Here is a 25544-nt window from a genome sequence, read left to right as displayed (position 1 = left end):
TGGGGACAAAGGGCACTGCTGCCATCAGCTTTCCTGGCAGGTTCCTCGGGAAGTCTGAGTTGCCATCAGGCACATGACAGTGGCCCTGGCAACGTTTTGGAAGCAAGAGTTTGTGTGGCTTGCTGTCCGTGCCAGTGCACTTCCTGCCATGTGGGTGGGAGGCAGGGAATGCTGGATTCACTGCCTGAGACTGTGCCCAGCAGAGAAGCTATCCCCAGGAAAAATCCTACAAACAGCAGTAAAATCAAAGGAGAAAGGTTCATGAGGAGACCAGAGTCACTCTGGGAGCTGGAGGTGTCAGGACTGTGCTCCAGAGCCTGCTCAGGCTCCAAGGAGCTCTGCACAGCCCGGGCACGCCTGCAAAGTGCAAACAGGCCAGGGCAGAGCTGGCACAGCCCCATCCGGGCTAAGGCAAACAAGGGAAGATTGCCCGGAAAGATTTTAGGAGCCAAGGGAGTAAGTGCCTGGTCCTGTTCTAGAAGTGATGGACACAAAGCTTCAAAAGCACAGGGTCTTCCTGACACATTAAGGAGTGGCATACAGACAACAAAGATATATTTGTTTTTATAAATAGATCCTGTTCAAGCTCTTGATGTTTATGCATGGTCACATATATATATATAATTTTTTTTTTTGGTCCCTCACAGAAAATGCACTTCCTGGCAGATGATAAGCTGTTAAAGGCAGAAATCTCCTTGAGCAGTAAAAGATTCACGTTCTGTTCCCATCACCTTGGTACACAGTTTGAGTTAACAACTTAGCTTTGGATCTAACTTCTCAAGGAAACAAAGCTTGTTTTTTTCATTTTGTGAATGTCCAAGGTCTCTGCAAAAGCACAAACACACTTGTACTGTATCTGTTCTACAAAGTTATTTGAAACCATTTAATGTTTTTTAGCAAAATGGGAAAGCTAGGGAGGCAAAAAAAAAATACATAAGTGTGCTTAATCTTCAAAAAACAGACTTTAGCAGGTATAACTGTTTGATGGGGAAAAACATTTTGCTTGGAAAAACTCAGGTTCAGGGTCCAGTATTATTTGAGCACTGCATGAACCACCAGGTTTCTCTCATCTTTGTAAAGAAAACTGTGGAGTGCTATTTATTTTTTATTTATACTAATGTGCATCATAGATATTTGATATAATGAACCTAAAGGATATGGACTGTCCGTTTTAAGTCACTGCTTTGCTGTAATTCAAATATACAACCAAGGAAACTTTCTTTTAATCCTTAACTCTCCCGGATCTTCAAGGAATTTGAACTCTGTTTCCTCTTTCTCTGTGCACAGACATGATGAGTGAGGAACAAATTCACTCAAACTGATTAAAGTTGCACCAGAGGTGTAGTGTGTAAACAAAACCCAAGGACTGGATGCAGATGTCAGTGATTTTGTATCAGTAGTACTTGGTATTCTTTTACTGTGATAGCTGGAGAGTGGTAACTATAGAAGAATTTGGCATGGAAATACATCTTTAATTACAAACCTTGCAGGATCGATGAGCTTGTAGAGCGATCCACGTGGTGTAAAGGCACTGGGATAAGAAGTAGACATAAAATACAGTTCATCTAAATGGAAGTGAAAAAAGAAAACTGGTCTTTGATTCAAGTGCCCAAGCTGGATCCCAGTTCTCCATTTTCCTCTTTCCTCAGCTTTTCAGTAATTCATGTCGTCAGAAAAGGAAACTCCTTCAGTTACCCCCTCAGCCATGCCTTATGTCCAAGAAATGGCTTTGTTCTCACCCTGCCCTGTGCCAGGGGGCTCCCAGAAACACCAAATGACCTCCTGGCTGCAGCAGGGTTCCACACAGAGCCAGCAGCTCTTTTCAGGCAGCACCTTTATTACCTCACCTCTGTGGCTCTGTAAAGGTTGCTTTCCTTTGTATAAATACATATTTCTTAAAACTTGTTTGTACCAAAGAAGCAGCCAGAAACTACAAATAGAGGGGAAGACCACACAAAAAATGTATTTTCCATTTCATGATCATACCAAAAAGGAAAAAATTCAGCAAGAGCTACATTGATTGATCTGTGGGAGACAGAAGCTTCTCATTTCTGTCTGGTAACTGTGGAAGACAAATGCTCCTTGTGCCTTCCCTTCAGCACTCACTAGAACAATATCCAGGGGAAAGGGAAATTAGAGTATCTTGCAAGAGGCAAAGCTGTTGTTGTCTTTCAAACTACATAACACCATGTTGGTTTCTAAAAGGCCACCAGAAGAAGAAACATTTCACATTCACTCACTCCATATGTTAGAACAGTTAAAAACTGTACACATTTCACAGCAAAGCCTGCATCTCCATGCAGCTCTGACAGAATATGCTAGGCAGAAAATCTAGGATCTTTTCCTGGCAAGCAAATCTCTTTTCTGCTGAATTATCAAGTGCTAAAACGTACCTGTGCTTTCCAAAAACTTGCAGCTTCTTTTTGTATTACACAGCTCTGTCAGGAAGCTGTAGAAAAGCAAACGTTCATGTTCATTGGTACTTCCACCTTGGTGGGAGATCTGGTCCTTGTGACCTTAGCAGCGTCCCATGTGCTGAGGTCTTTACACTAAACTTTTAAATGAGTGGCTTTGCTGATCCCCAGCAAAGTCCTGGTCTATGATCCACAGTGTGAATTGTGGATTGTTGTGAATAAGACTGAGGAATTTATACTAAGGAAGCAGGAGAAGTTCAGAGAAGCTCTAAGAACTCAAGTGAGGATGGGATGGTATAATGAAAAAATTAACTGCATTGATATGGTCTTTTGATTAGTAAAATAGTACAAAAGACCAACAATAAAAGCAAAGTTTCACATGAGATTCGGTTTCCTGAGCTTTTCATCAACCTGATCTGCAACAGCTTCACAGGGCAGGCGACCTCCCTGAGCCACAGACCAGCCACAAACCTCTCTGCACTGCCTGCTCTCCAGGCACCCCTCAGGAACCACAGAATTTCCCACATTTTCCATACATAGAGAACAGACTGTACAGTTTCCATTGAAGGTGTGGCCAGCACGATACCCACCTGCTTCATCCTCAGCAAAGGAGATGATGAATTTGCTGTAGGAACTGATCATTCCAGGGAAAGCACAAGATGTTGTACTGCCAACAGAGATATCCTGTTTCTTCCACTTATTTGTCTTCTTATCTTCCTGTAAAGCCATAAATTGACTAGATGAAAAATAAACCCCCGTGTTTTATGTCTCCATCATCCAAATTAGTTCCTGTCAAAATCATGCATTACTGAAACAAAAAAAGCAGTCAGTGAAGACTGTGGAGGATTGGCTGGATTTTGGAGAAACACACCTGAACAAGAGCAAACTTATCCTAAGGATTCTGAAATGGAGGAAGTTTAGATTCCAGCAAAAATGTTGCTGTAATAGTCAAACACAGAACTTACTCTATATCCAAGTTTCTCATCTACTCCAGCCCAAAAGGTTTTGGGATGGTCCAATATACTTATTTGCCCAGACAAGGAAAATGTGGGTATAGAATGGGAGCTGCAGAGGAAACAATCAGACTCACCTGCTCAGGAAATCACCAAAAATGTAAAGGCCATTCAAGTTGGGTGATTCACATCCCCTGTAGACAAAGCCTCCAGTAACTGACTTGTCCACACTGCAGCCATATGCAAATATGGGCTGAGTGTCATCTGTCAAACACACAGAAATACAAAGTAAGAAAGTTTACTTTCAGAGAGCATCAAAAAGCAGTTGCTCAATGACACTGACAGGTACAAAAATTACTAGAAGGACCAATACAGTTTAACATTAGCGAAATTTCAGTGGTAATTAAGCAGTTTACTCTGGGACAGAACGGACCCAGGGGCTTTAAGGACCTCTCTGTGTAGTTGCTTATCAAGGCTTAGTCATGATGAGCTTCCTTAAGACAAAAACCAAGATTCTCTACATCAAGAAGCAATGCAGGAAGGCATCAGCCTGCAGCAAGTGTTATCTAATTTATATGTGGCTGTACCAGTCACTTTAGCAGGGATCATCTTTACCAATTCCAGTATTTTTAGAGAAGGGAAAAAGATCAAAACTGCAAGTGAGCTCAACATCTTCATGTGTTCACTGACACAACACAGAGCATGAGTGTGAAATGAGTGTGCTCTCACCATTTTATGTCATGAGACTTGTAAAATAAAGACTCCGCCTCTGGCAATGTTAAAATTGAATTCAGTCCTTTCTCATATTGAATTATCAGATTCCACAGAATTTTATTCTTGTCCTCACTTTTTTCCCTGCATTAATGTCAATAATACATACTCTACACTTGTCTGCTCATCCAAATGTTCCAGAAACATCTGCAGGACCTTGAAACCAGGTGTCTTCACCAAACAGCTGAAGGATCATTATTATAATACACAGTTTTTCTACCATGCTTTTGCCAAGAGCTTTGCAAAGACCACCAATTTCTGTTTTTTGAAGGCAGCAAGTGTGTTTTGTCCATCACACCCACAGTCAGACCCAGAGCACAGCTTTTGGGCATTCTGCTGCAGCACTTTGCTGGCTGGGACACACTACATCTGTCACAGATTTGTTTCAGGATCTCAGCATCAGCCTGGCCCTCTGTCCTTAGCCACAGTCATGGCTCAGAGCTTCTGGAGAAAACACGGTATCACTTTCTACTTAAATAAAATCCATTGTCCTCCTGGCTTTACTGGGAAAACTGTCCACAAAAGACACAGGCTTTGAATTTAAACACCTTGTCCAGTGCAGTCATGAGAGCATCATTCCATAGCAACACAGCAGGGCTGGGGAAAAGGGATTTCTGGTCTTAAAAAGCAGACAAATTCCATTTAATATACAACACTGGATTATTTAGCTTTGCTGGGGAAACAGTGCTATAGTCCACTAAATATACACATATAGTAATCTTCTACAAGAAAGTTTTTTCCTTGCCCATGGAGGAATTGTAGCAAAGCTTTGTGTTGTAGCATTCAAACCCCTCCTTTGCTCTCCAGCCATAATTCCCTCCTTTAACAATGAGGTTGAGGCTGATTTCCTCAAACCTGTTCTACCCGACATCCCCACAGAATATCCTCCCTCTTCCTTTTTTTGTGATAGGGTCCCCTCTGTCCATTGCACAGCACCATATTCCTGACCCCATAGGCATAAACCCCTGGGCAAGCTTTGGGATCAGACATGAATGGATTATCAGAAGGGATGTGGTAAGGCTTTCCATCAGGGTTTCTTCCATCCACATCAATCCTCAACACTTTCCCCAACAAAGTGCTCCTAAAGGCAGAAAAAAGAAACTACAGCATGAGAGCCATCTGAAAACACAAAAATTCCCTTCTTCTCCTTGCCCATTTTCAAAGGAAAAGTTATCTGCCTAGAAGAAATAAACAGAGGCTGGTATCTGGCTTGCAATCCACTTAAGCCAGAAAACTCTCTTTGCTCTAAACAACTTGACAAGTGTTCATTTTTGAAATACTGCTTTGGACAGACTTGCAGATGCACAAGCATTTTCAGGAAGTACTCTTACTCTATTCTTCCACATTTTCTCCTTTCCGAACCTTGTATCTTGGTGAACATGCTCAAAGCTTTCAAGCTTTCACCTGCCCTCCTACTTACTTGTTCTGAGTATTCCCATATTTTCCAAAAGGGTCTCTTTGCAGCTGGTTCCTCAAGCTCCAGGAGAATCCTTTAAAAAATGAAAAAAAAAAAAAAAAAAAAAAAAAAAAAAGTAAGAAGTAAGAACCAGCTTTTATCTTAGCACAGGACAGGGCAGGTGCCCACATGACTGATAAATAAGAGTATAGTACTGTCGTTAAACACCTTCTTCTACAGTACAAACCTCATAGGGCAGATGTTAATTCCATAATAGATTAAAGGCTGTTACTACTCTTTAGAAGACAAGAGTACAAGATGGAGAGAGAAGACAACCTTATTCCTGAGTCTTTTCAATCCATTTTAGTTTTCGGTGTGACCTTGAGCCAACCTGAATCTGGTAGCTCCATAGCAGGCCAGCCACACACCTGAACCAGAATGACCGGGAATGCACAGGTTCTGCCAGCGGAAAGCATCATACCATCGCAGACTGACTTGAGTTGGAGAAGATTTAAAAATCATCAAGTTCCAACCCCGTGCCATGGGCAGGGACAAATTCCACGAGACCAGGTTGCTCAGAGCTCCATCTGTCCTGGCCTTGAACACTTCCAGGGAGGGAGCATCCACAACTCCTATGGGCAACCTGTGCCAGTGCCTCACCATGCTCTTCATAATACCTAATCTAAACCTTTCCCCTTTGTCCTGTCACCACATGCTCCTGTAGATGGACTCTGTCCATCTTTCTTGTAGGCTCCCTTCAGGTACTGGAAGGCTGCAATGAGGTCACCCCACAGCATTTTCTTCCTAGGCTGAACACTTCCAATTCTCTCAGCCTGTCCTCATAGGAGAAGTGCTTCATTCCTTTGATCATCTTAGTGGCCTCCTCTGAACTCTCCAACAGATCTGTGTCTAGCCTAGCTTGGCTAGGCTAGGCTAGATGCTAGGCTAGGCTAAGCTAGGCTAGATGCTAGGCTAGGCTAGGGTAGGCTAAGCTAGGCTAGATGCTAGGCTAGGCTAGGCTAGGCTAAGCTAGGTTAGATACTAGGCTAGGCTAGGCTAGATGCTAGGCTAGGCTAGGCTTGGCTATACTAGGCTAGGCTACATGCTAGGCTAGGCTAGATGCTAGGCTTGGCTAGGCTAGGCTAGGCTTGGCTAGGCTAGGCTAGGCTACATGCTTGGCTAGGTCAGGCTAGGCTACATGCTAGGCTAGGCTAGGCTAGGCTAGGCTAGATGCTAGCCTAGGCTAGGCTAGGCTACATTAGGCTAGATGCTAGGCTAGGCTAGGCTAGGCTAGATGCTAGGCTAGATACTAGGCTAGGCTAGGCTAGGCTAGATGCTAGCCTAGGCTAGGCTAGGCTACGTTAGGCTAGATGCTAGGCTAGGCTAGGCTAGGCTGGGCTAGGCTAGGCTGGATGCTAGGCTAGGCCAGGCTAGGCTACGTTAGGCTAGATGCCAGGCCAGGCTAGGCTAGGCCAGGCTAGGCTACGTTAGGCTAGATGCTAGGCTAGGCTAGGCTAGGCTAGGCTAGGCTAGACTAGGCCAGGCTAGGTTAGATGCTAGGCTAGATGCTAGGCTAGGCTAGGCTAGGTTAGGCTAGGCTAGGCTAGGCTAGGCTAGGTTAGGCTAGGCTAGGCTAGGCTAGATGCTAGGCTAGGCTAGGTTAGGCTAGGTTAGGCTAGGCTAGATGCTCAGCTAGGCTAGGCTAGATGCTCGGCTAGGCTAGGCTAGGCTAGGCTAGGCTAGGCTAGATGCTATCACTAGTACTGCAGTTGGGACCTCCTGATCGTGGAGCAGAGGAACAGAATCCCTTCCCTTGGCCTGCTGCCACAAATCTTTGGATGCGGCACAGGATTTGTTTGGCTTTCTCAGCTGCAAGCTCACATTGCTGGATTATATCCAGCCTCTCACCTATTAGCACCCTCAAGTGTCTCTTGGCAGGGCTGCTCTCAGTACCCAGCCTGTGTTGATACTGGAGGTTGAACAGGGACAGAGAAAAACGATTTCTCATCATGGCATACAGTAGCGTTCAACATGAACTTTACCTTTCAGAGCTTGGGTCAATTTTGTTGGCATCAGATGCCAAAACCTTCAATTAATTGATCCTGATCTTTCCCACTCGGTTCTCAGCCACGTGTGAGTAACAGATATAGAACTCCCCCTTGTCCTTCTGCTTGGGGTGGAAGCCCCTCTTATCTGCTAGCCATGGGGCAGCCAGCAGCAGGCTCTAAATATCCAGGAATGGCTCCTCCAGCCAGCTGCCATTGGGTAGGCAGGCCAGGATGAGGCCCAGCTGCTCGGCTGTGAAGGCGCGGTGGGTCCCGTCAGCAGCGTGGGCAATCAGCACCGGGTTCCTCAGGCCACTGGCAACCTCAGCCAGGCACAGCTGGACACAGCCCCTACACTGCTCCAGCAGCAAGCCCAGGCTGCAGCTCAGGAACAAGTTCTGCAGCACCTGGGGGAAACAGTAGTCCTCATCCTGGAGCTGCAGGAGGTGGCAGAAGTGGGTCCTGTTCGTCTTGCAGCACTCCTGGATGTGCTTGTCACCAGTCAGCAGGCGGATGGCAGAGTAGCAGTAGTCAATACAAAGTCCTGGTATGTTACAGCGCCTGAGTGGGTCGCTGCTGGTGAGAGAGAGACGGTGAATCTTGTTTCTTGATCAGAAGGCTGGATTTATTGATATATGATATATAATACATTATAACTGTACTAAATAGAATAAAGAGAGAAGTTGCAGATGCTTGCTAACCCAAGAATAGAAAAGAAAGAATCCAAAACAAAGTTGTGCCCAGGGACTCGGTCCCCTGGCTTGCTCTTGTGATTGGCCCTCAATTATAAACATACAAACATGAGCCAATCAAGGTGTCCCTGTTACATTCCACAGCAGCTGATAACAACTGTTTACATTCATCTTCTGGGGCCTCTGGCCTCCCAGAAAATGCAGAAATCTGAAAGAAAGGATTTCTGTGAAAAAATGTCTGCAACATCTCACCTTTCTAAATTGTATAAAATAAAAGAAAAATGCTGATGTGGAATGAACAGGAAATTTCTTCACCTGTAGAATATACAATAACTAACAAATCACTAAAACAATGCTACAATATAAGAAAAATGCAAAATACAATGCAAAGAGAATTTGAGTCCATGCAGCTGAGTTTCAGGAACAGTCCAAGAGCCGAAGTTGTTTCCCTTGGAATATCTGAGAGTCCTTTTTGGTCCTGAAAACAACTTGCTGCAAAAGGAATCCCATCAATAGTTATCAAAAAACCATTGACAGTCATAACACAATTTTAAACAGTTTGTGGAATGTCCTTTCTGGCCCTTCAATGCTTCAGAGCTGCTGCCCGCTATTTTCAATCTTTTTTATTTAATTTAATTTTTTTTTTTTTTTTTTTTTTTTTTTTTTTTTGATTGAAGAGCAAAAGAGCAGAAGCCGAGCAGAGCAGTGCCAGAGAAGGAAAGGCCCTGGGGGCCCTGGCCCATGCTGGACCAGGAACCCCAAAACTGGCTCACAAAGGGGGACCAGGTCCAGTAGGAGGAACCTCAATCCCCAGAAACATCAAGAGGCCAAATGCTGGCCCTGGCCCAGAAACTTTCTCAGCCCAATGGCCCAGGCCAAACCCATGACAGAGGCTCTGCATTCCCGCAGGCCTGAACCCTGCTGCCAGCACAAGGGCAGCACGGGCAGTGAGATGCTTCCTTTCCCCAAAACCACTGAGGCATGCCAGCAGTGAGGAAATAGAAGCCTTCCCCAGAAATCCCATCTGGGGTCTGGAGATGTTTGTTCCCCACAGCAAACCAGCTATGGTCTCCTCCAGCTGTGCCATCTTCCCCTGCAATGCATCGGGTTTGTCTCTCATCCGCCCCGTGGCATCACCATCCCCATCCCCTCCGGGCTGGGGATCAGAGGCAGGGCTCTCGGGATGCACCTGCCCCCCCATGCCACTAGGACGCAGGAGAGGCAGCAGCCTCCATGGGACAGCAACCGAAACACCACCCCCCAAACCGCCGAGCTTGAAAGCCGGCAGCCGGGCTGCCGCAAGAGTCAGCTGGCGGGCAGCCCCCGCTCCACCGAAGGAGAGACCCCCGGCCGGGGCAGCTGCTGGGGCAGCCGGTCCGGGACGGTCCGGGCTCGAACCAGCCGCCGGTGCCATGGCAGTCTCTGACGCCGACACGGAGGACAGAGCCTCCGACAACGCCAGAGCCGCTGGAGCGGCCAGTCCGAGCGGCGAGGGGGGGGCCGGAACTGGGGAGGGAACCGCGCTGAGAGTGGGATCAGCCGCGGGCTGCTCCGAGGGTCCCGCAGGTTCAACGCCGTTTTCAGCCCCATCCTGAACAGGAACTGTCTCGCCTTGAGGCGGCGGGGATGCGCGGGAACACGCTGTTGCTGCGTCCCTTGGCTCTGAAAGCGGCGGCAGGCACGGCACAGGCAGCAGCGGAGCCGGGAGAAGCGGCGGAGCATCGCTGTTGTTTAGCAACAGCTCAAGCACAGGAAGTGCTGTCTCTTCTGCCTTCTCCGACGCTGAGCCGGAAGCTGGAGACGCATCCTCGTCGTTGCCTAGCAACAGCTCAGGGGGCGGGGAGGCCGGTGAAACCGCGGGCGGGACAGCCTGGAGAGGCGGAGACGGGATCTCCTGGAGTGACGGCTCTGGCAGGACCGGAGAAACCTCAGAGACCGGTGCCGCCCCCATGTCTGAAGGCGGAGTCTGAGAGGCCGGCGCTGGCTTGAGCGGCCACTCCCATCCCCCCGGAGAGAGAGAAGGGGGGGACGGAGAAAACTCCATCTGAGCATGCTCCGGAGCAAGAGTAAAAAAAACTTCTTCGCCCAGCGAAGTTTCAGCCCCCCCCGCCGCGAAGCAGGGCGGGGGAAAAGCCCAAAGTCATCACCCACCGGGTCTTCTGCCAAGGGGGGGGGAAACGGTGCCTGGCCATAACAGTTAGAAATCCATTGAAAACAAGCTGCTCTGCGTTTCAGAAGTGGGAAAAGCTGTATAAATGCTGGGTAGATAGAAGGCAGGACACGTCCCTGGCTCCAGACGAACTGGAAAATGGAGTCCATGCACTCCCAGACAAAAGCATCTAAAGCGTACAGGACATCAGTAAAGAACCCAAAAAGCTTTGCCCATCTAAAGAATTTATAGAGATCTGTTTCTGACAAAAAGCAACCATCTTCTCTGCACCAATGTTGCCAGAGGGCAATGAGCTTCTCCTCCGAAGGGGAGAATTGAATCTCTTCTGGCAAGGCATGTGTCTGCCATACAAACAGCCACAAGCTACGAAGGGCTGGTTCATCAGGGATAGAAAAGCCCACAGTACCTTTTGAAAGAGTCCAGCTTGCTCTGGCCAGCTCCACGGGTCTGCTGCTCTTTTCCATCATCTTTCCTGATGGTTTTCCAGAAGAAGGTTCTGTTGTGGTTAGCCTTGGCTGTGAGCTCTGTCCAAATCAGGATCTTCAGTTCTTCAGCTCCTGGCTTGAGTCCACTTCTGTGGTCGCTTCAAAGCAACCATCAAATGCTACACATACAGGATTTTTACCCAGTGCAGCAATTTTGCTCCTCTGGTCTTATCAAATTAATTTTTGCTCTGACACGAGGGGTCACCAGATGTTACAGCGCCTGAGTGGGTCGCTGCTGGTGAGAGAGAGACGGTGAATCTTGTTTCTTGATCAGAAGGCTGGATTTATTGATATATGATATATAATACATTATAACTGTACTAAATAGAATAAAGAGAGAAGTTGCAGATGCTTGCTAACCCAAGAATAGAAAAAAAAGAATCCAAAACAAAGTTGTGCCCAGGGACTCGGTCCCCTGGCTTGCTCTTGTGATTGGCCCTCAATTATAAACATACAAACATGAGCCAATCAAGGTGTCCCTGTTACATTCCACAGCAGCTGATAACAACTGTTTACATTCATCTTCTGGGGCCTCTGGCCTCCCAGAAAATGCAGAAATCTGAAAGAAAGGATTTCTGTGAAAAAATGTCTGCAACACTGGTAGGCTTCTCAGCGGGGTCCATAGGTTTTCTGCATCATAGAGATGTGCAGCATATGGAGAACAGTCCTAGCAAGTAAAGGAAACTAAAGATGTGGCTGTGGACACTCACCCAGGAGAAGCTGAGACACCTCAAGGGGAGCAAAGTGGTTAATAAAATGAAAAATTATCAATGCAGACAACATAAACAGTCACCTATGAAGTGCAGCTGTTAAAAGTCACTAACAATATGGCCAAAATAGACTTCAACATCAGTAGTAGTTTCCTTTATCAAAGCATAGTCAGCTGCATGTAAATCCTTCCCAATAGAAGTACAAGTGTGGAGGCTGTGGATTTTCCATTCAGTAAAGTGGGACTGAGCAGTCCAAGGGGGAGGTGATCAGAGCAGGGAAACAACCTGACAGAGCTCTGGAAATATCACAAGTGACATTGAGAAGCGGGATAAGGCTCACTTTCCCACAGAAGAAAAATGAGGGAGTATCAAATAAAGGCAATAGGAGCCAGGTTAAAAAAAGCAAGTGAAACGCTGCCAGAAGAAGCTGTAGCTGCTAAAGATGTACATTGATTAAATATACAGGCTAAATTAATCTGATACATGCACAGTATTACTGAAGCAGACTGTAGGTGAGATTTAAAACAGATTCAAGTAAGTAAATACCATCTCGTGCAATTCCTGTAGATATCATTGACTCTACCTCTGATCGTCAGGAAAAAAATACTGCAGGCAACATTTTCATGTGTTACAGATCTAAAATTATGTTCCTTCAAATATCTTTAAGTGTTTAGCTATGTAAAATGTAGGATAAATTCTGAAAATCAAGCATTGTGTTTGAATTTGTACCTAAATTTAAACTCAACTTGCAAACATTTTGGGCCAGAACTTCTGTAAAATGTTTCCATTAAGATCCCACCTCTATTTTAATCAGCACAAAGTTGCAGAACTTAAAGCAGAAGAGGCTACATTCTACAGAAATATTATTTTGCTGGTTTTCATGCCAGCAGCCCAAAATCAATCTATCCAGAACTTTTATTTGACAGAGATGGAAGAGGGCAAGTACATGCACAGTCCAGGAATGTAACTACTATATTAGTAACTTTTCTGCCTCGTCAAACAAGTTAGCTTCTGTTATAAAAGATCAACAAAAAGCCAAATTAATAAATGCGAAAGATTTTATTTTCGCGACCATGTTATGGTCCTCAAAACCCACAGCCAAAGAGACAGCGTCGAGCCCAGGATCAGCTCTGGGTGAACCTCAATCCGACCTCTATCTCATCAGATCTCCCGCTCCTCACAAATGCCGTCTCCAGCAAGGCTATTTTATACAGTTTTTTATGCCTGAGGCAGAGGTGCCCCAATTTCTTTTGTAACCCTGCTTATGTATGAACGTTTCTTTCACTGTGCAGGGCTGGACAATTGCTGTTTCCTGGGTTATGGCAGGTACTGATCATGTCAGGGGGTGTCGTGTATTCAGATGTATGTTTCTCGAGGACTTCAGGTATCTTGATCTCCATGCCAGCCATGTTCTTTTATTAGTTAACGAGGCATTCTTCTCCTGCAGCCACCAGGAGTTTCGTAATTCCAGTGTGGTAATCTGTCTCCAGGTTGTCCATGGTCAGAGGCTTGTTGGATGTTTAATTAATTTTACAATTTTTATTTTATACATCTTCCCCTTAAGCATGAATTACTTTACATTACATATTACACTTCTTTAAACAGAATTTTAAAATCTGGGCAGTTATACAAGCATTGAAATTAAATTTTTTTTTGTGTAAGTAGCAGCCTTTCCAGGATATCTAATATGAAGACTACAGACCCTGATTCCAAACTTCACAAGCAAGTTGTTTTCTTTGCTCACACCAACACCCAGGGGCTTTTGCCCAGAACAGGTCTCACTTGTAAGGAGTAAAGCCCCTGAATCTTTTGGATGGTGTAGGAGGTTTCTCACTTTTCATTGCTGCCATTTGGTTACCAAAAAGCAGCACAGAATGACCTGGTTTCTGTTGCTTCCACATCACATCTGCAAGGAACCTCTCCCTCTTCCTAAATCTAAACTCTTCAGCCTTGAGAAGTCCCCCAGGCCTGTCCTTGCAGTCTGACCCCAGTCCCAGCTGGCAGAACCACACCATTCCCTGTTGCAGCATGTCAAGGTGATAGAAATACTGCAGCCTTCTTTGAAACATCTCCTTCAGAAGCCTCTCAGAGTAGGGCCACAAGAGCAGCCATTTCAAGTCCATGCACACACACATGCCACAGACAGCTCAGCAGAGGAAAGACAGGAAGGATCTTTGCATGATACATTCCAGCAAGGGTTTATTGCATTCACCCCACCAAAGGGACCAGAGACAAAAGACTAAACCATGTGGTCTGCATGACCTAAGAATGGGGTCAGTGACCAGTAACTGGAGGGCACCGGGGCTGACAAAGGGCAGAGCAAAGGGCAGCAATCTGTAGGGGGAGGAGGGATGAATAATTGGGGTGGGCAGTGTCAACTGGCCAATGGGACAGGCAATCTAGTGTAGATTGGCAGTAGTGCTGCAGAGCACCATGGGCTGAGTCCCCTCTAGCAGCATAGATGGGCAAAACTCTCTGATATATTCTTCCAAGGCAAGGCCCTGGGGATTCCCCCGAGAGGCCACAACTCCCCTGTTTTTTCTTACTATGAAAACTTCCCCATTGGACCTCTGCAAACACTTAACTATACAGGAAAACATAAGTAAAAACAATGATTACAAGCCACAAATTCCTTTAACAAACGATGAAACCCATCCTGTCAACCCCCATTGTCCAAAAAATTCATTGATGTAAATGGAGTTCTTCTTAACTTTTAACTGAATAAAATGATGTAAACAGAGTTCTTCTTAACTTTACTAGCTCCTTCAGCTTCTGGATGTTTGCGTGGATAGATGCCGAGTATGTGAAAAATGCCAATCGTTTTTAAAATTTTAAACTTTTAATAATAATAAAATGGTTATAAAAATAGCAATATAATTACAGTAATAATAATTTGGACAATTTGGATTAGGACAGTATGAGACAATAAAAACAAAGAGTTACGGACTTCTGGGTACCTTTTTCTGGGCAAAATAAGCCCAAAAAAGGACACCCGTTAACAGAGGATTAACCCTTGAAAACAGTAGCCAGTTGCATATTCATACATCTCATACATGATGCATAAATTCCATTCAAACACATGACTCTGTCTGGTCCATGTCAGCTTCTTCCTCTTAATCCTAACAGCATCTTCAAGGCTGAGCGAGACGGGAAGAAGTTAGTTTCTTCTGATAAGAGAGCAATAAATTCTTTTTATCTGAAAGATTTAGGTGTCCAGTGGCTGCTACTTCCGTGCAAGTCCTTTCTTTAAAAAAGTATCATTCATAGCATAGTTTCTATTTTAACATTATGTTATAACCTAAAACTATATTTAACATACTACTTGAGAAAATTAATACAGCATAACTTTCTAACATAATAGATATAATACTCATTTCAATATTTGCAAAAAGCCAATCATAAAATATGCGTTTTTCACAAGTATGAAGAAAGGTTAAAGCAGTACATATTTTCAAAGTTTTGGCAACTATGTCCAAGGGCGAGCGGTGAAAAGTCTATTGCTGCTTGGTTTTATAATGATACATGCATGGTGTTATTAGCATTTGTTAGCAGCTTACTCAATGTTTAGGGTGTAGCATTGTTTTGCTTACTTAGCTAGCACCTTTAATTCTCTTAGCATTTATTGAGTTTTTGTAGGAGCAACCCCAGAGGCCAATACTGAGGGTGCTATTTTCTTTTTTCTACCTCAAAAGTCAATTTTGGTTTTGCAGTCAGATTCAAACTGATGGACAAATCTGCTGTGCTTAATTTTTTGGTCACAAATTATGGTAAAGTCAGGTGCTAGCGTAGCAGGCTTCCCCAAAGCCACAGGGTGCTTCGGCCATGGAACTGTTTATTTGCTGGTGGGGAGTAAGATTTCAAAGAGGCTGAATAATTTAGTAAAGACTGAGTATTTGCAAATTTCAATTTCATGGATTCGTTATATCCAAAGTACATAGAGAGACAAAATAGTATTTAGCTACATGAGTGCTGCACATCTATTAGTAAGGCTGTTAGAGGCTTCTGCATCTTTGCTTTTCAACAGCTTTAAAGACTCGTTATTCTTAAGACAAAATTACTTGGATTTTATAACTATCCTTATAAAAAGGAGTCACTATTGAGCTGTTAGAATATAACAGAATTTTGAAAACTGAAAGCATTCTTAAAATCTCACAAGAAATAGCTGTTAAAAACCTATGGCTGCTTTTTTTGCCTTTTTTAAATTTGTGTGTGTTTGAGCAATTGGATGTTGGTATATATCTTTACATGAAATTCACACATATAGAACAAGGAGTCTTATACACTTATGAAGTAGTGGAGGGACATTTTCTTTGATGAACATCTGTGATTACAGTCTTTTTCTTTCTTTTCTTCCATGCCACATGGTTTGGGTTTTTTTGCTGTCTCGGAGGCTCAAGAGAAGGGTCTTTGGGTGCTGTATTTGGCTGTTCGATGCACCTCATGATGCTTATGCCTGTAGATATTGAAGCATACACTGTCTCCGAGGTTATTGATGGAGAGGGGTCATTGATATCTGAAATGGGTGTGTTTTGATCAGGGTCAGTCTCACTTCCAGCATGGAACCGGGAGTGACCAGATTGGAGAGGAGTGGGGGAGGGTGCCAGCGGGGAAAAGAGCCGAGCCTGGCAGCGGCGGCCACAGGACCCACAGCATCCGAGACGGACAGCACGGGAGCCGGGCCAGGCACAGGCAGAGCGGCGCTCGGCTCCAGAGGGACAGGAAGACCAAGTGCGGGCCCAGGGCCAGGAGGACACAGAGCAAAGGCAGGCAGGGGTGGAGCGGGACAGAGAACGGGCCCTGTGCGCCCCCGAACCCCACGGGAACGGGGTGGGCAGCAGGGTAGCTGGGCACCGCGAGGAGGGGGATGGGCACGGGGCCAGCACCTGCTGCGGGGGTGCTGGTCTGAGGTAGAGGAGGGGAAGGGAGGGTCCCAGACGCTGTGTTGTGTGCTGAGGCGGGAAAACTGTGCGCCACAGCATTCAAACTGGGAGATCCGGCCGTGTAGCAGGTGCCATCTTGTCTAATAGGTGTGCATGGAGGTTTAGAGTAAAGGAATGTAGGAAAAAGGGTTGGGTTAGAGCCCAAGCTAGTATGGCCCAGTACTAGCCTGGAAAGGGCACAGGAGAGGACTGAAGGTGGCAGGAGGCAGGTAGCTCTCCCGCACCTTTTTTAGGCAGTTTCCATTTCCATACCTGTCCCAAGGGGACAGGAGCATGAGGGAGGAATGCCAGAACTGGGGTATTAACTCACACTACACCTCTTTAGGAATATTACAGTTGTCAGAATTTCACACTCAGTTTTTAAGCTAAATTCTGGAATTAAAATTTAGAATTTAGAATTTAGAACAATTCAGCTGGAGGTAGGTCAGACTCTAAACCTCTAAGTGCTTAAAACAAGTGTAGGTAGCTAAAACAGACCCAGATGCAGACTGAGCTCTACCAGCAGAGCCAAAATGCTTTACATGCCTCTTCTAATTGATTCGAGACTCATATCTGAATATTCGGATCTGAGTAAGCTAAGATTGCTCTGAAAAGACATAATGGGAACAAGGCAGAGTAAGGAAGTTCCTAACGCCCGCCCATTAGCATGCATCTTAGCACACTGGAGAGAAATAGCAGGCAAAGGGGGCACAGAAAATAAAAAACAGCCTAAATAAATATTGCTCCCATTGGTAGCCATTATATCGCCGAGAGGATGGGGCAAGGTGGGCCTCCTACAGGTACATTGGAATATAATACCCTGTTACAGCTAATGCTGTTTCTACGCAGAGAAGGGAAATGGGAGGAGGTTTCTTACTGTGATCTGTTTTTCTCCCTCTGAAAGAAACCCTGATTGGCAAAGGGACTGTGGCATCAGGGCCCCTTCTGACTCCCTTGTTCTGCCTCTTGAAAGAGAAAACAGAAGCAAAATGGGAGAAGATAAACAGTACTGCTCGGCTTGTAGCATAAGACAGAGATGCACCAGGACAGATAAAGTTTATCATGCAGCATTAGAGAAAGAACAAGATCTAGCCAACCAATTTAGCCCTCACTTGGGACGGCAGGGGGGAAGGGGCAGGGACTTGGGAGGGGCACCAGCACCACCTCCCGCACCTATTCCTACTAGTCCTACTCCTTCTCCTCCCTTGGAGAAGACACCAGCTCCAACCCCTCCGGGGTTCCCAATAGCAACCCGAACTAGAGAACGAATACTGCAGGCCCCTTTGCAGGAGACAGTAATACCAGGCGGAGAAAAGATATTGGTTAAGGTGCTCTTCTCCACCCTTGATTGGGAAGCATGGGAAAGGGTTGCGGGAAATTACCGGAATTACCCAGTAAACACTGCTAAACATCTATGATACATTATGAAGCAGCACAATCCAGACTGGGGTGATATTCAATTGTTATTAGATGCGTTCACTGAAACAGAAAACCAGCTGGTTTTAAAAACAGCAGGGGACCTGGTAGCAGACCACTTTAGACAACAACAAGCGGATCTAAAGGAACATTTTCCACTTCAGGACCCAGGCTGGAACCCGAACCTACCAGCAGAAAGACAGAGGCTAAAGAATTATCAGGATTGGATTATACTGAGAGTGGAAAGAGCAATGCCTAAAACTATAAATTGGTCAGCCTTATATGCTATTAAACAGGGACCCTCAGAATCCCCCACAGAGTTCCTAGACTGCCTGAGAAACACAATGCAATACTATACACCACTGGACCCTGCATCTGACGTGGGGATACAACAACTAATTAATCCATTTTTGGGACAGTCCACAGGGGATATTAGGCACAAACTCCAAAAAGTCCAAGAAGAAGATACACAGAATTTAGAAACTTTATTGGGGGAGGCTTGGAGAGTCTTTAGCAACAGAGAAGAGGGGTAAACAAGGGATGAAAAACTAAATAGCAATAGTGCAGGAGGAACGGAGAGAAAAACATGAAAGCGGGCAGGGACCACCCAAGCAAGGCCCTCCTCGATTAGGCAGAAATCAATGTGCAAACTGTAAGAAACAGGGCCATTGGAAGAGGACTGTTCAGAATGGAAACAGAATGGTCAAGGGAATCAAAGGAGAGGAGGGATGGTTGCCCATGTGCAAGAGAATTAGGGGAGACCAGAGGAGACCCCAGCAGGCCCTCTGGTTGTAAAACTGAAACTGGGGGAAATGGAAAAAGAAGTGAAATTCCTAGTTGCCACTGGGGCAACGTACTCGGTTCTAAATACAGCCCTGATGCCCATAGGGGATGATTATGCATGTTATAGTTACAGGAGCAACTGGCCAAACTGAAAAGGCATTTTTTTTTAGGCCACTAAAATACAAACTGGGAAAGCAGTGGGGGATCCACAAATTTCTATATATGCCCAACTCCCCTGAGCCACTTTTGGGCAGAGATTTGCTGGGACAATTACAGGCAACTGTAATTGTCCCAGCAAATTCAAAAATGGGGAAATTACTCTGGAGGTAAATGAACAAAAGTATGTAGAAATATTGAGTTTGATATTAATCACTAGTGAAGTCACAAGGGAAACTGAAATCGATGAAGAGATAATGAATCAGGTGTTCCCTGGGGTATGGGCCTCTGATGTACCAGAAAGAGAGAAAAATCTCTCCTATACAGAGAGCGAAAGATCTCTCCTATACAGAGATCAAGAGAAAAGAGGGAAAGCAACCTGTCAGGGTTAAACAGTATCCCCTGAGGAAGGAGGATAAGGAAAGAATTAGCCCAGTTATTGAGAATTTCTTGCATCTAGGATTTTTAAAAGAATCTGATTTTAATACCCCTATCCTACCAGTCCTCAAACCTGATGGGTCATACCAGTTAGTACAGGATGTGCAAGCCGTGAACAAGGTAACTGAGGTTCTGTATCCTGTGGTGGCCAATCCATACACGTTATTACTTTGCTTAACACATGAACTAACTTGGTTTACCATTTTAGATTTGAAAGAAGCCTTCTTTTGCCTTCCTATCCATGAAACCAGCTAGAAAATTTTTGCATTTGAATGGGAAAGTCCTAAGAGCGGGCAAAGAACTCAACTTACATGGATAGTACTCCCACAACGATTTAAAAACTCACCCACTTTGTTTGGAGAACAACTTGCAAAGGAATTAGAGACCTGGGAAGACCCTCCAGAAGAAGGGAAGCTGCTAAAATATGTAGATGACATCCTGATAGTCACATGAACAAGGGAGGCATGTGTGGCCTGGATGGTAAGCCTCTTGAACTTTCTGGGGCTCCAAGGGTACCTGATATCAAAGAAAAAGGTTCAAGTAGTAAAACAGAAAGTAACCTATCTGGGTTACGAAGTCAGTGCTGAACAACATACCCTGGACCAGAGCTGGAAGGAGGCAATAGGCCAGAGCCCAAAACCTTATTAGACTGCAGAAGAACTACGAACTTTCCTGGGGATGATGGGGTGGTGCAGGTTATGGATCTATAACTATGGACTGTTTGTTAAGCCCTTATATGAACTTATTGCAACTGAAAGCAGGGACATCCAATGGACAAAGAAAGATACGCAGGCCTTCTAGCAGCTGAAAAAAAGGCCTCATGTCAGCTCCAACTCTGGGACTGCCAGACATGAGTAAGCCTTTCCTTTTGTTCTCCCAGGAGAAACAAGAAATTGCTTTGGGGATATTAGCACAGGACCTCGGACTGTATCGGGCAGCAGTTGCTTACTTCTCTAAGCAATTGGATGCAGCAGCTAAAGGGTGGCCTGGATGCCTCAGAGCTGTTGCAGCAGTTGTACTGAATATCCAAGAGGCACATAAATTCACCCTGGGCCAGAAAATGATTGTGCTCGTGTCTCACACGGTGTCTGCAGTGCTAGAGGTGAAAGGCAGGCATTGGCATTCCCTAAGAAACAAAGATTTCTGAGATACTGAGCTGTTATGGTGGAGCAAGATGATGTGGACATAGTAGTGACTAACACTGTCAGTCCAGCCTCCTTCCTCAGTGGAAACCAAGGGGAGTCAGTGAAGCATGACTGCCTGGAGACTATCAAGGCAACCTATTCCAGCCACCCTGACTACAAGTACACCCCTTTCAAGAAAGCAGAAATCTGGTTTACTGATGGAAGCAGTTATGTCATCAGTGGAAAACTACATGCCAGGTACACAATTACTACCTGCAGGGAGGTAACAGAATCTGGACCCCTGCCAACAAACACCTCTGCACAAAAGGCCGAGATAATTGCTCTAATTTGGGCCTTGGGATTGGCAAAAGGGAAAGAAATAAACATGTATATAGACTCAAAGTATGCATTTGGAGTAGTGCATGCTTATGGAGCCATTTGGAAAGAAAGAGGGTTGCTGAACTCTCAAGGGAAAAACATTAAACATGCATTAGAAATACTGTGACTCCTAGAAGCAGTGCAGTCACCAGAGAATGTGGTGATCATGCACATTAAGGCATATCAGAAGATAAACTCAGAATTGGAAGAAGGGAACAAGCTGGCGGATAGGGAAGCAAAAGAAGCAGCGAAAAATGAGGTAATAACTGAGGCGACCCTGATTCCAGATGTGCAAATTTCCCTTGAAAGTAAGCCAAAATACAACAAATTAGACAGAAAATTGATCTATGAGCAGAAAGGAGCCTATAACCAAGAGGGATGGGCCATCATAGAAGGAAAATTAGTTATACTCTCCTATTTATTACATTCCCTAATGAGGGAGGAACATCAGAAAACACATTGGGAAATTGATGCCCTACATAAATATCTAAATTAAAGGATCATTGCTAGAAATATACGAGCTGCTACCACCCAAGTGACTTGACAATGTGACCTTTGCCTCCAGACCAAATCCAAGAATATTCCCAAACCAAAACTTGGCCAGATTGGGAAGGGCCATGGACCTGGGCAGCAATGGCAAATCGATTTCATGGAATTGCCAAGAAAAGGGAGGTGTAAGTTTTTACTGGTGCTAACAGATACCCTTTCAGGATGGCCAGAAGCATTCTGCACCAGAACTTCTAAAGCTCAGGAGGTAACTAAGGTATTGGTACAGGAAATCATACCACGCTTTGGAGTCCTGGCCACAATCTCCTCAGATAGAGGACCACATTTTATCGCAAAATTAGTGCAACAGGTTAGCCAATACTTATTTGGGCATAGACTGGGAACTTCACACCCCATATAAGCCACAATCAAGTGGTCAGGTAGAGAAAATAAATCATTTGACCAAACAACAAATTACATGACTGGGACAAGAGCCTAATTTGCCACGGCCTCACTCCCTCCCATTAGGGCTGCTGTGGATTCAAACCAAACGCAGGAATAAGGAAAAACTAAGTCCCTTTGAAACACCTTACGGGAGACCATAGGGGGTGCAGAAGGGAATGTCTGCCCAGGACATATCACTAACCTCCTGTATGATCGCTCTGACAAAACAACTTTGAGCAACTGAAAACTATGTGACTGGAACTCCGGGTACGGGGCGTGATGCACCCGTACACGACCTACAACCTGGAGACCAGGTATATGTTAAGTCTCTTACAGAGAAAGCCCTGCAGCCACAATGGGAGAGACTGTACCAAGTGCTCCTTATTACCTTCACTGCAATCAAGATTAAGGAACAAAGTGCTTGGATCCACCACAGTCATGTTAAGAAAGCTCCAGAAGCCCCTTGGAGAATAACACCGGGTGATGGTGAACTGAAACTGAAACTTACCTGGACAAAATGAATGCATCATGGTGGGTTGGGATTTTTGCGGAAGTGTTGTTTACAATCATAGTTGTATGTCCATGAATTAGAAAGTACTCCTAGCCAGAGCAATGCTGAATGGCCTTGGTCCCAAGCCTTTACTCAATACACTGGATCCATGGGAAAACCTTCCGATATAAAAGGTTTAAACCTAGCAACTGTGGTCATGTGCAAAAACCAAATATATAAAAGGCAGGAATGGCAGAAACAGAGGTTGTGGTCACTTCAAGGGACCACAGGGGAGGTAATTAAGATAGGATGTCAAAGTATTAATGAGACTACCCATAGTAAAGCAGCCCAAATCAGTGTAAATAAGCGCTGGAAGATTTGCAGTTGTCCAAATGAATTAGACTGTTGGTACAACTTCACATTAAGACAAACTGTCAATGTGGTTTGTGTCTGGGCCCGCAACAGTATTGGGCTGTCTTTCAAATTTAAAATAAATTCTATAGCTAAGCCTGTTACAAGCCACCCCAGCACTCAAGCACAAACCCAAAATACGCCATTTAAGCATGAACCTAGGGTTTATGAAATCGGCCTATGTGTAATAAGGAATATGGGTCAACAACAACAACTGGTATTTAATCCAGAATGGTCCCTTAAACGTGTCAAACTGTCAATGCAAATTAGTATCTTGACAGTTTATCCAGCTTGTTCCCCCTTCCTAAGGTCATCCTTCAAGGGATGGACAAGATGGCTACAAAAACAAGTATACTCCAGAGACAGAATGCAAAGGGATTTAACTGGGTTTTGGGGGTTTGAATGGGATTGACTCAGAAATATTAATGAATAAATTAGCTGTAGCAACTAGCAATCTGATATAATTAAAACAGCCTTTACAGTCATCTCTACTGGCATTGGGAAATAGTCAGTGGCAAGTCTCAAGGGTGCTGCCAAAATGGAGAGAAAGTGAAGATCAAGACTATAGCTTACTAGCGGATGCATTAAAGGGGTTGCAGGATAACATATCTTTAGCCCTTAGCTGGGCTAAAATTGTGTATACAAACACAATTATGGGTACAGTCAACAGCTGCTTTAATCATAAGAGAAGGAGGTAAAGGGGTGTTTCCAACTGAAGTGCGAAAGGCTGTCTGGGACAGTGCTACAGACTTTGAGAGAGATTTCCAATCTTGGTGGACCATGGTAAATTTTACGTATAATCCCACCACTAACACAGCCCCTGCCTTTGTGCTCACTATACATAATGCCATAGTTCACACTATTCACCCCATTGTTGCTTTAGGGTTAAGTCACAAGGCGTCGGTATTATATCCCTCGGAACATAGGGTATGGGCTTGGAAAATCCAGGGGAAATGGCAAACCATAAACTTGGAGCTTTGCATTGCTCAAGAACAACAGGGATTCATCTGTGAGAGTAGTTAGATTAGTGCTCAGGACATATGCCTTGACACTGACCAAGGCATCTGCCACTTCAAGATCCACCCGGATACAAACCAATGGACTGTACTACTGTATATAGGTAGTGGCTGTGTGTGTTTAAGAACTGTGTGTAATTTCATAGAAATTTATAAGAGCAAGGTACCCTTATCTGTTAAGAATCATTCCAATTTTGGATTTGCAACTTTATTAAGGTTACTGGGTGTGACTTTGTATCTTCAGCACCAGTCATATCCCACCAGTTAATAAAATCAAACTACACAACTTACGAGTTACCACCCACACCCATTGGAATGAATTTAACCCTAGTAAAACAAATAATGAAACATCAGGATCTAATCAAAATTGTAAAAGAGATTCAAAAGAATGGGCACAGAACTCTAGTAACTGTCCATCACAATGTAACAGAAATAAACAGAGTCCTGCAAAGATTAAAACAAGATACAAGTCATAACTGATGGGATGCACTATTTTGATGGTCACCAATGGCAACTGGGATCATGAATACTTTATGTCACCCCATTATACATTTATTAATTTTAGTTACTATAAGCTTAATGATGTCTATTTTAACACTCATGTGGAATTGGAGAATGTTGAGACATGTGTCCATTTTGACTTCACTCTCTAGAACTCATGGAATCTTGCTGAAGGAGAATTGTCATGATAGCAGGTCAGAATTTAGATCAGGGCCCCTGTAGTAAAAGAGTTTACTGTACTTTAAGAAAAGAGGGGGACTGAAATGGAGGTTTTGGGGGTTCACTTAAGTTAGCAATATGAATGAAGCATTTAAATTTTAGCTTGTAGAATGATGTGTTAAATTTTAACCTTTTACTTAAGAAACCTCTGCCATGATACAAAGAGCATAGGAAAATTTCTGAAGCTTCTTGCGATGAAGAACAATACTGGGAGAAGACCAAGGAATGCAAGAAACCTAGATAAAGGAGCTCCTCTGTCTCCAAGCTGTTCAAAATCAACAGATGTACTCAGATAAGCACCAAGGGACCACAGTGCACGAGCAAAGAAGTTCAAAAGTTCAATCGTGAGGAAGACCACGGCCTTCAGCCTCAGAAACCACTGAAAGACCCCTGTGCAACCACCACTGTGAAGAAGGGCATGGATCCAATTACCATACCAGGCAAGGACAGGCAGGGCCAGGAGGTGAATATGCATGAAAAGGTTGTGCAATGTAATGTATATGGAGCACCTTTGTGAATAAAGATGTGGCCCAGATCGGAGCTCAGGGCAAAAGTTTTCACAAGAGCTATCTCACTTGTGCTGGGCACTGACAATACATACCCACTTCATAACTACATCAGGTTGTGGAGCTGATTTATTCCACATATCGCTTCATAACCTGTTCGTTTTTTAGAGAAATGTATCCGGTTTAGAGTGCTAGCAGGAAATCCATGATCCAGAACGCATCCCTGAATAATCTCCTGACCATTAAGGAACACAGAGCTGCTCTGCCAGGGTAAGGTGAACTCCATGGCCTCCTTCTTGATTTCTGCAGGGCCAGTGAACCCAGCTTCCTCTGGGTAACACTCAGCAGCCCCCTTATTACCAGCAAGATTGTCTGACTTTTGCTGGGTTTTGGCACAGAAGGAACACCTGACTGAATGAGCTGCTTTGTTACCATACATGGCTACTGCTCTGATCTCCCCAAAAAATGCTGTCTTTGCTAAATCAGAGCAGCTACTATTCAGGTTTATTAATAAGCACCTCCACCACTTTCTTACAATTTATTTTGTTCCAAACTATGAGGATGCTGTGGAGGCGGCAGAATGGATTCCATCTCTTCCATGTAAGTTCAGCAGCAATGGGA

The 25544-nt window shown here is 44.6% G+C and overlaps 1 protein-coding gene across 1 annotated transcript in view; it reads right to left on the bottom strand.

Moving 5' to 3' along the window:
• The window catches only part of HHIPL2 (HHIP like 2), a 32920-nt gene that overhangs the window by 3656 nt on the left and 3720 nt on the right, over positions 1 to 25544 (bottom strand). Inside the window, 9 exon segments of the mRNA XM_054280215.1 lie at positions 1484 to 1565; positions 3005 to 3150; positions 3505 to 3631; positions 4884 to 5077; positions 5079 to 5219; positions 5559 to 5594; positions 5596 to 5628; positions 7577 to 8140; positions 11523 to 11593. Coding sequence (XP_054136190.1) covers positions 1484 to 1565; positions 3005 to 3150; positions 3505 to 3631; positions 4884 to 5077; positions 5079 to 5219; positions 5559 to 5594; positions 5596 to 5628; positions 7577 to 8140; positions 11523 to 11593 — 1394 coding nt within the window.

Source organism: Melozone crissalis, unplaced genomic scaffold (genome assembly GCF_028551555.1).
Source record: "Melozone crissalis strain CALT ecotype California unplaced genomic scaffold, PUWL_Pcris_2 ptg000027l_1, whole genome shotgun sequence".
Lineage (NCBI taxonomy): Eukaryota > Metazoa > Chordata > Aves > Passeriformes > Passerellidae > Melozone > Melozone crissalis.
The sequence above is the reverse complement of the archived record's forward strand: the minus strand, read 5'-3'. Positions and strand labels throughout refer to the sequence as shown.